This window comes from Microplitis mediator, chromosome 2, assembly GCF_029852145.1.
Source record: "Microplitis mediator isolate UGA2020A chromosome 2, iyMicMedi2.1, whole genome shotgun sequence".
In the NCBI taxonomy this organism is placed as follows: domain Eukaryota; kingdom Metazoa; phylum Arthropoda; class Insecta; order Hymenoptera; family Braconidae; genus Microplitis; species Microplitis mediator.
Genome location: NC_079970.1, coordinates 21,146,529 through 21,161,311, shown reverse-complemented (window position 1 = coordinate 21,161,311; position 14,783 = coordinate 21,146,529). Strand labels below are relative to the sequence as shown.

The window sequence follows — 14,783 nt, the reverse complement described above, 5'->3', positions numbered from 1 at the left end:
TAAAAATTCTATAAAATATTTTATAACGAATGTATAGAAAAATAAATATTCTTACTTTCATTGTATATTGGCACTGATTGAAAAGATACTCTAAATAATATATAATAGTTAACCTTGGGTAGAAAACGAAGTACGTAGTTTCCAATTATACCTTCCTTATTAAGGAAAAATAATATTACAATTCAAATGAAATATATTTTCTTTATCACCTGCATCAAAATTGTAATTTCTAATGCCTCCTTTACAAGTTGAAATAAACCAATTTCAGACCAATAAGATTAGACAGCGGGTTAATTAGTATTTGGTTTTGGTTAAAAAGCGACTAGTTTTTTATTTCATTCTAATTTTGTTAGAATGGTATTCATTTCGTTAAACCTTTCTACTTACAAAGTCTTTTACAATTTGATAAATTCTTCTAGCGATTTTACGTGAAGTTACATGCATTTGATACATATAGTTATGAAAATTTTTTGCCAAACAAGGCTCAAAATAATCATAAGTTATTTTTATCAACCAAGTTAATAGTTGAATATATATATGGGCCATTGGTCTGAAATTGTCTTAGCTTGACTTGCTTCAGACATTGAAACTATGTTCAAATGCAGGTAATTATGAAAGATGTAGAGTACAGCGCGGGATAAACGACAATTTTGAACATCCGTTAAGTCAATTTTACCCTCGTTCAAAATCATCTTGTTTCATCCCTTGTCATACTTCTATTTATAGGTATTATCCATAGTTGTTTTATTCAAAAATTGTAAATAAAATAAACGCCCTAATTATTAACAACATAAGAAGTATGTCAGACATCATAATTAAATTATTGTATTCAAAATTACTGAGGGTTTCGAGTCCATCTTTTAATTTAATGCTTCTGTTGTTTTAATGAATCGATTGTACCAATTATTGACATGCCACATAACCTTTGTGAAGTTCGCATTTTTCGTTTTCTTTTATAAGACGTTTTGAAATTTAATTACTTTTCGTCCAATTTTTTTACAATACACGCAAAGAATTTTTGAGTAAAAATTACCCATAAAGTTTAGTACTGTAATGACATCTAGTCAGTAACTAAATTTTGATTATGTTGTTAGTAGAAATTTCACTTCATTTACATGCTATCGAGCAGTATATTTTACAATGTACATGAGAAAAATTTATATATTTTCCACATGTCCTCATAGTATCATATTTTTTGGGTAATTTTTACTAAAAATTTCTCTGTGTGTACAAACTATAAATACATTCTCTGTTTTCTATAGGGTTGTAAATATTTCAAAAATGATATACACGCTGAAAAAAAAATGCTAACTATCACCATCTTGCAATAGGGAATGATTACAATCTGTATGTGATAATCATTATCATGCTTTTATATTAATTTGTTTCTCGTATAGTAATAATTATTATAAATTAAATAAAATAGATCGTCGATAATTGGAACGCAGTCAATAATTAGGTCTTTTACTGTATTAGTGATCCAATAAGTGAATGATATCATAAAATCTGAACTTATGGACATTATAATTAGTTATAATTACCATTGTTGCGAAACCTTTTTCAACAAATTTTATCATTGCAGCATTTTTTTGTACATCTGAATAATACGTTAACTGCGAACACTCTGTGATCTAAATCATGATAGAATAAAGTACATAATGTATGATCGTAGAAAAATAAATTTATGTTAAAATTCTTTTATTATCTAAAAATGTTGTATTTAAACATACTTCTGAAATATTCGACCGAGTGTGTTTAATTTCTCCTTTGTCGACCTTCTCGAGTAATACAGAAGTGTATGTTAAACCTGGAGAATGTTTTCTTCGTAATCTCAATTCGATGGCAAAAGTGTATGCTTTTATTTGTAGGTCAAACAAAATCGGTGGTTTTCCTTCAGATATTTGTGGACTGCTCTTCAGGATTACATATTTACATACCGAAACTATTAACATCAATTATTAATAATATTGATCACAACATCGATTGCCTTATTATTGAAAATTATATTTGTATTTTTGATAAACGATTACAGAAATCACTTTGATTTTAGAATTACTATTTAAAAAATATTTTACCCGGGTCAAGAAAATAACTTGATTTTGACTTTTCTGACTTACTTGACTTGCTTTTGACTTAATTAACTTGATTTTAACTGCTATAATTCTTTTGACTTGAATATGATTTTTTAAATTTAGAAATTTGAGTCAACTAAGTCACATCCAAGACAACGAGACTTTAATTTGACTTGATTGGCGTTGATAGGTACTCAGTGAGGCAACTAAGTCAAAAACAAGTCAAAACTGAATGAATTTTCGCATCTCAAAATATAAAAACACATTTGGTTTTGACTTAGTTGCCTCACTTAGTACCTATCTACGCCAATCAAGTCAAATTAAAGTCTCGTTGTCTTGGATGTGACTTAGTTGACTCAAATTTCTAAATTTAAAAAATCATATTTAAGTCAAAAGAATTATAGCACTTAAAATCAAGTTAATGAAGTCAAATAAGTTAGAAAAGTCAAAATCAAGTTATTTTTTTGACCCGGGAAGCTAAAAATAAATTTATCCGATAGATTAACTTTTAATTTTACTTACTATATAAATTTTTATCAAAATTTAGTTCCTGTTGCAGTGACTTAATACAATTAAAATCTATATTTTTCGGTGGGATTTTTTCTCCGATGGTATCATTAAATTTAATTATTAAAATGATAAATAAAATTACTATTACTAATCTCATCATTGTTACGTGTCTAAAATCGAACATACCAAATATTAATAAAATAAGCTTATAAATTTCAATTATTCAATTTTTACCACCAAATAATAAGTATTAATCACCAGTTTTAAACTTCAAATGTACATATTTTGAAAATTTTTTTTCCTTATTCGAATATTTCTTCTTACGTTAATCAGCCAATATTAAATTTCAATTACATAAATAAATTTGGTATAAATAATACTAAAAAAAAATAATTTAATAATTAAACTATACGTTCGACACTCATCGTAGTTTTTTTGTCACTATGAACTTTATGTCTATTAATGATATTAGACCCCACACTATCATAAGTCATCAGATCATTAGTTTAATTGGTTTATCCTTGAACAATGCCTTTTAATTTGGTACATTTCCGAATCAATAGATAAGTAATCATCATGCTTATTTATAGAATCAACTAATAGACTTTATTTCATTTAATTAAATAATTTTATCTACTAAAAACAAATAATTAATAGTATTTTAAATGATGTGAATTTTTAATAATTTGATATCGAAAATAATTTACTACCATACTTTAATTCCGATAAATTATTTTTTTTGGGATTCACAAAATAAATCATTCGTTCATCCATATAAATAATTAATAAAAACTTTTGTCATAAGTATTTTAAAACCGTAAAGTGCAGCAATTACTCAATTAAAAAAAATAGTTATGATAGTATTCTTGGAAACGTTATTAATTACTTTTTTTAATTCACATGAGCATAAAGTACGGCTTTGTGTCACTAATGACTACAAAATAATGAAATCGATACATCAAAATGTTGTAATATTTCTTATATTTTTATAAATCTTTTTCAATTATTATACAACTGAAACGTGATGTAAAAAAATCAACTAGCTATTTATCAATAACTTATGAAATTTTTTTTATACAAATGAAAACTATGATTTCATTATCTGTCATTGCGTCTATTCTTTATATATATTCACAAATTCAAACATCTTATTGGTTATGTATAACTTTTTTAAATTTTAGATGCCTGATGAAGGTCAAATATATGACCGGAACGTCGCAATGAATTGACAGTTAGTATTTTGATTAAAATCCTATATCCACTTTCCTGCGAGCTTTGTGAACTATGATTTCATTTTTTATATACTTACTAAGAATTTTATTATAAAGGTGTGAACATATGTTAGAACATTGTATACATTCAGAAAATATATCTCGACAAATATTTATTATTTATTGTGTATATTATTCTGCTCTTTTGACAAGCCAAGTGGCTTTTATATTTCCATTCATTTATTCGTGGACATGTACCGTCTACGAGCACTTAAATCTTTTATAGTACACATACACGTTTTTTTGTTGTCTAGAATTTTATTTGTAAGCCTTATTTACAATATATTTTTTATTCGTATAGAAACTACTCAAATTATTTTTCAACTGTCGTAAATTCACTAGAGAAGTTTTTTTAATTTAATAAAAGAAGATAAATATAAAAAATTTTTAATTGGCATTCTATCAAAAATTTACAAAATTTTTTGTCGCGTTTTGTGAGATAGCAAAAGATATCTATTTTAGAGTATCATAAATTATCTTTTTATTTTATAGATAAAAATGCTTTTAAATTTTTCCAATATTTTTAATAAGTAATAAATCGTAAAGTGAAAAAAAAAAATATCTATGATTTTATAAGCTCATGTGTTTGAGTTAAAGCAACCAATTTGTATGTACAATAACAAAACAAGATATAAAATATACCGTAAAAAACTGATGTAGAATTTTTCACGGGTATAAAATCGAAGAGCTGAGTACTTGAGACCGTAAAAAGAAAATATATATTTTTATTTTATAAAGGTATTTTTATTTATTCAAGTATTCTAGAAGCATTCGGAGCAGTATCAGTATTTTCCATTGATATGTATTGACACTGCGTGCGTGATCTCAGATATGTGAATTTTTTTTCATAGATAGTTACTTTTAATATATATATAGAAGATAAACTATAAAAGAATAAAGAACTTAAAACAGCTTTATTATGTCTTCTACCTTTTTCACTCCGATGTTTGAGTAATAAAATTAATGAAATTCCATCAACGTCATACAAAGTCTTCGAATTTCAATCTTCAATAAATGATAACGAGAATCGCGAAAAATTCACAGCACATAGATCAACCTTCTTTTATATGTCCTTCACTTTATTCACCTGCTTTTATAGTTCATTTTTTTTTATTCGCAGTCTTTTTTGATCGAACCTCTCAACAGTTTTGCTGACCTTTTATTAAAAAATAGAAAAAAGAAAATGAAGTAAAACTTTTCCCATTTTAACGAGTTATGTTTTTCATCATCCTCAAGGATAATTTAACGGCGTTTTTACTGTCACTAAAAAGATAATTCATGTTTAAAATTTTTAAATCGCATTGGACGATAAATATTCTTTCTGCATCGTTTTACGATCAGATTCCGGTGTGAACATAAAATCGATGCTTTCCTTATGATCCCAATCGTTTTACGAAAATAAAGTAATCCTGACTGGCAGTATTCTTACTCTATACGTTTGTGTTCTATGGTTGTAATTTATTTTATCCAATAAAAGGTCGAAAAGAGAATTGGAAGCTGAGATATTTCAAGAGAGCATTTGTTACTTTTTTGTATGTCTAAGTGGATTTATTTTTCTCTTTAAAAAGAAAAAACTCATTTTTATTGGTTTAGAATTGAGAGTAATTTTGTGAAAATTGGTCATTTTTTTTTCATCTCTTATATTAATTTGCAAGGTTACAAAATCACCTTTCAATTTATTAGAGTTTTATAAACTTATGAAACTATTAAACAAATTTAAAAAAATGAAGGATTTAAAAAAGTTAATTAGCTACTTAAGAATACGTTTTGCTGTCAATCACGAACCAGCTATCTAGTAATTTTTTTCATTTTTTAATTGGAAGTTTGGCGAAAATAGAAGTGAATTTTTTTTTTTAAAAAGGCAGAAAAAAATTGTGGCAGAGATAAGACTCTTTAAAAGTTTTATGCGCGGTATTCGACCATCTTAACTCAGGCACTTTACTCTCTCTGTACTCGTAGATCTACGGGATATAGAAAACTATAAGTATGTGCCTATAGATGATACATGTATAGAGATAGAAGTTTTATCAGCCCTCTTTCTTGGCTTAGATTCTCTATCGTTGGTGCTGGCACAGCCTCAAGCTAAGACAGACATGCACTAATTTTGAAAGTACCAGGTGGGACTTGCTGAGGGGTGGTGATAGATTATGAACATTGCATTCTACATTGTGGGTATAAAACACAGCGTTGAATAAAAAGTATGACAGATATTTTGTCGTATTGTATAAAAGATGTGAACAACGAGTGTTTCTTGTAAAGAAAAAAAAAGTGTCTTAGCAAGACGAATAAAAAAAAAAAGTAGAAAAAAGAAAGAAGGGAAGAATGGGTTTAGGTGTGAGAGAAGCTCGAAAAAGTCAGCTAAAAGTGAAGTAGAAGTGTGGAGTTGGACAGGAAATCGACAATCGAATAATAAACTTGGCGTCAGGGAAAAATAATTTTTATCTAAGTTCTTTATTTCTTTTATAGTATAATTTATTTATTTTTCTACAGATAATTTCAGTGAATGAAAGCCAATTATTTACAAATTTTGTTGAATTCAAGTGTAACTGAATCAATAAAAAAATATTTAAATAATTGGCATAAATATTTACGTCTTTAAGTCGCCAAATATTTAATTATAATTGATAAACATTTTTTTGTAGGGTATTCATTTTAAATCGTGCGTAAAAACGTGTTTTTTATTTTTGTAAAATTATTCGGTTACTTTGAATTCAAAAAAAAAAAAAAAAAATTCAGGTGAACGTGAATTTGACTGCTACCACATGAAGTATGAAATCGTATTTTACCTCGTGTTACATGCCTAATTTTTTATGATTATCTATTCTGACACATAGAGTTTAAATGTATGAAGAAAATAAACCCGAGACAATTTCCGACCAATGGCGCATGCAGAGATTCAACCATCAACTCGTTTGATTAGAACGACATATGATTATTTTTTGCAATAAACGAATATGATATTGACAGAATCGGAATGAAGTCAAAAACTAGACGTTTTCTGCTCTAGAAAAAAAAACGATGATTATTTGCCCGTTAAATCGTATTAGCCTGAAGTAAGCTCTCATTTTTAATGCAGATGATACAAAAATATATTTATCGTAAATCTAGGTTAATTGTTACTATATAAAACAATGCAGTATGTTTTGATTATTCAAAAAAAATAACCGCTGTAATCGATAAGTCGAGAGTTAAAAAAAAGTCAAGTTTATGTATGTTCAATAAAATAATAAAACAATGTAGTTTACCCTAGTTTTAAAAAATTAAACCTGATATTGAAACCGTAGACATATAAATATGTTATAAATTGTTTAATGAAATTTAAAAAAAAAATCAAGTATACAGTTACATATATTAAATATCAATTAATTCTGTAGTTAGTATACATCCCAAAAATATATTTTGTACAACTTTAATGTAATAAAATAAATGAAAACATCTAAAAATGATGAAAAAGCGTTTTTAATCACTGGAGTTTCGTGATTTAAAATTGCTGAGAAATCGACAATTGTATAAGATTTCAGTACGTTTATGTTCTTCGGGTTGAACGACCGGAAAAGAGATCGCTCAGAGTTTTATTACAAAGCACTCTTCTAAAGCGATCATTTTCTTTCTCTCCGTTTCACAAAAATGATGCTTTTACGACAGTACGATTATTTTTACACGAATTAAAAATGATACCTTTTAAAATAATTTTTTTCACTGGAAAGATGCATTATTGTAATATTTTTCATTCTTAATTGAAGTATATAAGCGGTAGCTACATTTTTTTTACTACTCATATTAATTCATTAGTAAGTTTATAAGTACAAAAAACAATAAATATAAAACTACTTTCATAAAGTAAACTCAAGGCAAGGAATAATTTGTAAATAAATGTTTATTGATTCAAAAAGTTCATTTTTTGATCACTGTCTTGCTCTCTAATTCTGAAACAGTAAATTTCATTGAAAAATAGTTTGTTTACACTATTTCACAGCTATAAGTATACAACGGTATACTTATAGCTGTGAAACAGTGAATAGTCACTGTTTTTGATTTAAAGAGTGCACAAATATTTTTGTGTCAGGGTTTTGTCGGCACGATAAAATTTTTCTTTGTTTAATTTGGGTCATTACAGATCATGTTTATTGATTGATCTAATTGAAGGCGCGAAAATAAGTATCAATTTTTGACTAATTTTTTTAATCTATAGATTTTGCACATAACTTCTTGTAGAGTGACAAGTCCTAATTTTTTATAAATTTTCTATGGAGTTTCAATAGCTCTCCTTGTAAGATGATACCCGAGTCGAAATATTAAAACCCCATATGAGCCTTGTAGAGCCTGAACCTTTTGATGTGGGTATTTGCCGCCTCGATTTTAAAACCTTTTTCAACCTAACTCGCCTGAAATTCGGGTAAGGAGGAGTGAACTAAGGTTTAGTTCGAAGTTTAAAACTCTGTTTCATCCCAGTACGCCTTAAATAAGCTCGAAAAAGAATGAACCAGGGTTTAATTTGAAATTGAAGACTCTGTTTCAACCTATACTAGTCGGACCTGTAAATTTTTGTTTAAGATGAAAATGGGATTAAAACTTAAAAGGGAGTTTAAATTTAAAACCTTTCTCAACTTAACTCGTCTGAAAACGAACGTATGTAGGCGCTACTGGACTGAACTAGGGTTTAATTTCAATGAAGTTCTCTATCTTCTAAAACCCATTTCACCCGAGGTTCAGACTAAAAACTATACTAGGTTGAAACAGAGTTTAAGTTAAAAAAAATTTCGGCTTAGGTGTCCTGATTTTCTATATATTTTCTGTAGAACTTCTTGTAAGGTGACAAGTCCTGATTGTTTATAAATTTTCTATAGATTTGTTTGTAGGATGCGAGTCCTGATTTCCTATTAATAATTTTTCTTTTTGTGTAAAATATGTATTCATTTGAAAAATTAAAAAAATCAGCATTGTCATTAATCATCGTTAAGTTTATTTGTCAATACATATATTGATTGATTACTTTGAAAGCAAGTAGATTTGATATTACTATGACGTCATGTCATATTTCTTTTTTCGTATCTTACAAACATCCCCAATGTAAACCAACAATAAAATATCACAATTTAGCATTATTTGACATTGGGTACTTCCGTAGAAAATACTTACATAAGAAATAGGTATGACATATTTGTTATGAATACAAATAAAAAGTAAAGAAACATGACTATTGACAAATTCGAGATTAAAAAACCTCTTGCACTTTAATAGATCAAACAAATTCATTGCAAGCTTTTGAAATTTTTTCGCTTTTTTCTCTTTATTTTCTCTGATAAAAATTATGAAAAAAATATGATATAAAATACACATTTTACAATGTGTATTTGTCCGTCACCACAATAACTCATTATTAGATTACTAATTTGGTAGAAAATAATTTGTCACAGTTTAAAAATATGTGAAGTAGATTTATCCGTACGAGTGATTTTAAGAAAACAAATATATAAGTAAATACTAAGGGAAAAAATACTATAATTTTGTATAGCTTACTCGTTTATTTGCCGAGTAAATAAACTCTAGAAGGAATCTATACAAGTAAATAGACTATTTACATAAAGCGCTGCATACAAGTTATATTTGAACAATTCGAGTTACCATATTACGTTAAACATAGAGATAATTGTTGTCTGTACAGAAGTTTTTTACTTTAAAAACATCTAAGCTCATTAAAATATTTAATATTCGTATTCAATGGGAACATTTCTTGGACGTTATTTTTTAGTCATATAGTAAATAATGACACTGGTCTTTAATTAATGAAACAGTGACAATTCTAGTATTCAAATGAAGGATAAAAATATTGAGCGAAGTAATATATTTTACATGGCTATAAATTAACGTGCTTATATAACGTTTAAATTTAAATGTTATATTCTAGACCGACGTTCTTACGCATAAAAACACTTCGCTTACGGTCTCAAAACTCTTGCCGCTTTTTTCAGTTTTTCACAGAGTTTTTTAAGCCGCTTAAAACTTTGAGCCGCATGATGGGCGTTACCTCGTGTTGAGTTTTTTTAAGTATTCAGTTAGGAAGAATATAAACTAAAATAATAAAGAAAAAAAGTACGATAGTGAACAATGAAAAGTGGAAACAATGCTGTACGTTAACAAGTTTCTAGGACCCGTAGTTTATCATAAAAGGGTTTCAATCCTTTTGTAATTAACTGTTTTTTTAAATTTTTAATTAATACGTTGATTACAATTTTCCATATCATCATAAATTATTTAATACATTGAAAATTTTTTTTCTTTTGCTAATTATTTAAATTTATCTCAAGCTATTTTATAGACACTGATATTTATCTGATGCTTTGTTGATATGAATATATATTTTATATATCAACTTAACCAGACCACTGTTAAAAACTCACATTTAAAAGTACTGTAGTAACTTTTTACCCATTTTAAAGTGTGTTAATTTTCTCATAAAACTCCGTATATAAAATTAACACTTTAGTGTGTACTGAGTTACTTCAATTCTTGAGTAGAAGGTACACACATAATATTTTTACAGTAAAAAAAAATCGTAAGATTGAAGAATTAAATAGTATACGCGGGAAAAAATTATTTGAATTTAAGAAAGTCTATAATTGATCTAGATTTATTTTTATTCGGTTTAAAAAAATTTTTTTTTCATAATAATTTTCATATTTTGATAATTTATATTTTTTTGTTTCGGTCTATGTAATTTCAAATTATTCAGAAATTATATCTTCGCAGGGTTGTCGAATGCGCGGTTCAAGTCTGTGTAGTTCGAAATTTTTTTTTTAAATATGTAACAAATATTATAATTGTGGATTTTTTTTTTTTAAATATTCTCTTGATAAAAACAATAAATAATTTTTATTTCCGACAAATGTTACAGTAAAGAATAAATTAAATATTCGCTCCACATGCAACCTATTTTATTTTCAATTTAACTCTATGATTACTCCGTATACGAAGTTATTTTAATCAAACTCTCGAGTTTGGAGTTGACGGACTGAAGGAATAAAAAATAAAGTTTTAAGTGAAATAAACTCTGAATTAACTCACAGTTTTGTAAAATAGTCGAAAAACAAATCAGGAATTATTTTTCAACTACTATAGAGTTGATTAATTTATATTTTTTTAGTTTTGAAATATTTTCCTAAATCTAAACTGTAAGCTAAAAATAAATACTTGGCACTGTACTGATAAATTACTTTCAAATAAATATAATTTAAAAAAAATTATATCAACCAAATAACTTAATTACCGTAAATCTAAATATAGAGAGCAGACTATAGTAATCTTTTGCCTTTAATGAAAAATAATAAAAAGAAGAAATCAGGCTCACTGTCAGTAAACGAGAATCAGAGTAAGGAATAAAAAAATAATAGCCCCGAAAAAAAAGTCAAGCAATTAAAGTAATTAGACAAATGGATTCTGAATGAATAGGTTGATTAATTGCAGACGTTTTGTATTGTTACAGGAGGAAGCTGAATCGACGTAACGTTCCACGGCAGAATGGCCAGTTGGTCGCTGAGAGCTGTGCTCCTGTCCAGCGCTCTTATCCTCGTTCGTGGTAAGTCAAGAATTTAAAGGTCGAATCGGATATCGGTTCTTACAATTTCACCAAGTGCCCTCTCGGAAACTTTTTATCACTGATCCGTATCTATGGAAACGTTAAAGGAAACTGTAACTACTTTAAAACAAACTTTAGAATATGTTCCACCACTTAGAAATTTTCGGGACACAGAGATCGAACTTTTTAAAAATATTTGATGTTTTTATTTCCGATGATCATATTTTTTTTTTTTCATTTTTATTTTCCGTGAGAGCCAATATCTCAAGGGTAAATGTCGCGGTTTCTTCTATGTGTTTATGATTTAAATTCAAATTTGCTTATTTAAAATGATTACTTTTTCAATTACCAAAAAAACAGTATTTCATATTGAGATACTTTTTGCCAATCAATATTCTCTATGATACGTAAATATGAAGATGTTAAAGCGTGGCTTGAATTGACCTGAGTCAAAAAAGTAATTTAATTTTCGTGTAATTTTAAAAATTGAAAATCAAAGCAAGTCAAGCATGACAAAAGCAAGTCAAGTTTAAATTGGTTTTTTAATTAATGAAAAACACATTTTAAGATATGAAAAGATATTTGGTTTTGACTTACTTTTGACTAAGTTGTCTCATTTAGTACCGATTTACGCCAATTAACTCAAACTAAAGTCACGTTGTCTTGGATTTGACTTAGTTGACTTAAATTTAAGTCATTCAAGTTAATTTCAAGTCAACGTGACTTTAATTTCATTCAGTTGATATAAATTTTTAAAGTAAAAAAGTCATATTGAAGTTAAAAAAGTAAGTGTAACCACAATCAAGTTAACTAAGTCAAAAACAAGTAATGTTTTTGACCCGGGGAACCAAAAAAATCAATTTTCGTGAAGTTTATGAACATTTCGAATCTCATTGAGATATATGTTAATCGATACATTTAAGTACTGATCAAGTTCTATACGTTCATTTGGAAATTCAATTTGAATACAATCAAAACAATTAATTAAATTAGTTGAATCACTAAACTAGATAATGTATTTGAAAAATTTATTTGTCGTTTATATAAAATCTCAATTATCATAATTGCGCGGTGTAGTGTTCATTAGCCCGGATGCCAAAATCTCAGCTGTAATAGATAATCTGTTTATAAATAAAGAAAAATCGTGATTATTACTTCCAAAAATATGGAGGGGAGAAGGGGGCAAAGTGGGCCCTTCAAAATTTTCTATACGTCGATAAATTCGGACGGATAATAAGCTTATCGAAACTTCTTATATAATGAGGGCTGAAATATACCACCAAAACTGTTAATTAAAAATAATTTATTAACAAAGTTAAAGGTTATAAAATTACGTTTTAAAGTTGTTTCGCAGCAGACTATTAAAATGACTTTTGTATTATTAAAATACAATTGTTTTATAGTTATTTGCAAACATCACATGTGTAAAGAATAAAAAATCCGAAATTTTTTGGAGGGCCCACTTTGCCCCTAATTTTCGATTTTTCAATTTTAATGGGCGCAGCATAATGAAGTGAAATTAAGTATCAAGGGTCTAAAAAGAAGTAAACGCGTAAAGAAAATTAATGATAATATAATTATTTTTCTTAAGAGGTCCACTTTGCCCCCCTCTCCCCTACTTTCAAGTGGTGGTGATATTTAATATTATAAAAAAAATAAGTCCTTTAAATTACCTGTAGTGTAATGAAACCTACTAATTAATTAATGGAAACACTATTTATTTAATAATTCAATCAATAATTTTGATTTCCAAAGTGATTGGGAACTATATAAATAGTAATTAAAATAAATTGTAAGTTTGAATAATCAATAGTGATTTTTTATACATCTAATAATTTCTGATATTTTAACGAAATAACATTCTACTAAGTAATTTAATTTCGAAATCCATTAATTGAAATAATTAATCATCTATACGCAATTTCAACTGGATTTCCCAATTTAAATTTTGCAATTTACGTAATTAAAGTTTGACTTTAATTAATACGACTATTACTAGACCGTAAAGCAAATTAGCTAAGCTTTAAATGATATCGGTATTAGTGGATGTATATTTATTTATTAAAGATGAATTATAAATAGGAAATAGTCTGTGTGTAGCTAATAGGTATTATTTTATCAATCCTCTTCGATTTCCGTACTCTCATCATCGAACCTTTCTGCCAGCTATTATATATACATAAAGATCCTCTTGGTACTCGTAGTTCATTCCCTCTTGGCAATCTCACGCGCCATTTACTAAACTTTATAAAAGCCGTTTGCTTACTTCACAACCTTGAGGAAACGTTTTCCCACCTGGCTTATTCTTACTCAAGCTGCTCTGGAATATAAAAAAAAAAATATGTATATAAAGCTTAAAAAGAAGAATAGAAAATTAGGACTGCACATTATTACGCGAGAAACTCTTTATGAAAATTTTATTCGCTTTACTTATACGACCAGACGTACCCAGGGGATTTGATACCCTCATTTTGTATTTTATAAAAGAACGTTACATAATGAGAAATCTTCTTCATCGCCTACTGGTTTCATCATACTTTTTTTTTATTATTTATATTGTACAAATAATTTAAAAAATTTATAATTAATAAAATCAATAAACTTTTTTTTTAATTATTGCCATTCACAGGCGCGAAAATAGAGGGAAAAATAAAAAACCTTTTTTTGCATTTTTTAAATTAATGATGAAGGCCTTTTTTCAAAATCAAAACTTTTGATAATTATGGACACAGCTTGAGAAAAAAACCGACCAATCAGCATTCTTGCACTGCAAAAATTTGGGAATGAATTTCGAGTAATTATGAATTTTAATTCAATCCGAATTCACTCCGTCACTCAGAGTTCCGGAGTTTAAAAAAAAATCACTCGCCATACGGAGTTAATAGGAGGTTTTATTTTATCAGCGGAGTGGTTTCGGAGTGGTTCAGATTTTATTGAAATCCGCGTTCACTCCGATTTGGAATTTCAATATTAAATTAAACTCCCCTACGAAGTGAAATTCACTCCAAGAGAATTATATAAATAAACCGTCGCCCGCTCCACATCCACTCCGAATTTAATCCGCGTTCACTCTGTTAATTTCTTACAGAGTACAAGCTATTTTTTTCATATTTTAAATGAAAGAAAAGAAACTAAGTGGATCAGAGTCAATTTATTTCAAAGGGGAGTTTATTTTAATACTAAAACTCCGAATCAGAGTGAATGCAGATTTAAATAAAATCCAGACCACTCTGAAATCACTCCGCTGAAAAAATAAATTCCCTGCTTACTCAGTATCGAGTGATTTTTTTTAAACTCCGAGTGACGGAGTGAATTCGGATTCAAATAAAATCCGTAATCACTCCGAATTTTACA

General features: G+C 27.6%; 1 protein-coding gene across 6 annotated transcripts in view; it reads left to right on the top strand.

The window, feature by feature from the left end:
- Positions 1-14,783, top strand: part of LOC130663785 (cell adhesion molecule Dscam2-like) — a 237,895-nt gene that overhangs the window by 103,511 nt on the left and 119,601 nt on the right. For all 6 annotated transcript variants that reach the window (XM_057463243.1, XM_057463245.1, XM_057463246.1 and 3 more), the window contains one exon: positions 11,337-11,429. In XM_057463243.1, coding sequence (XP_057319226.1) covers positions 11,372-11,429 — 58 coding nt within the window. In that variant the 5' untranslated portion in view covers positions 11,337-11,371. The remainder of the gene's footprint in view (positions 1-11,336; positions 11,430-14,783) is intronic.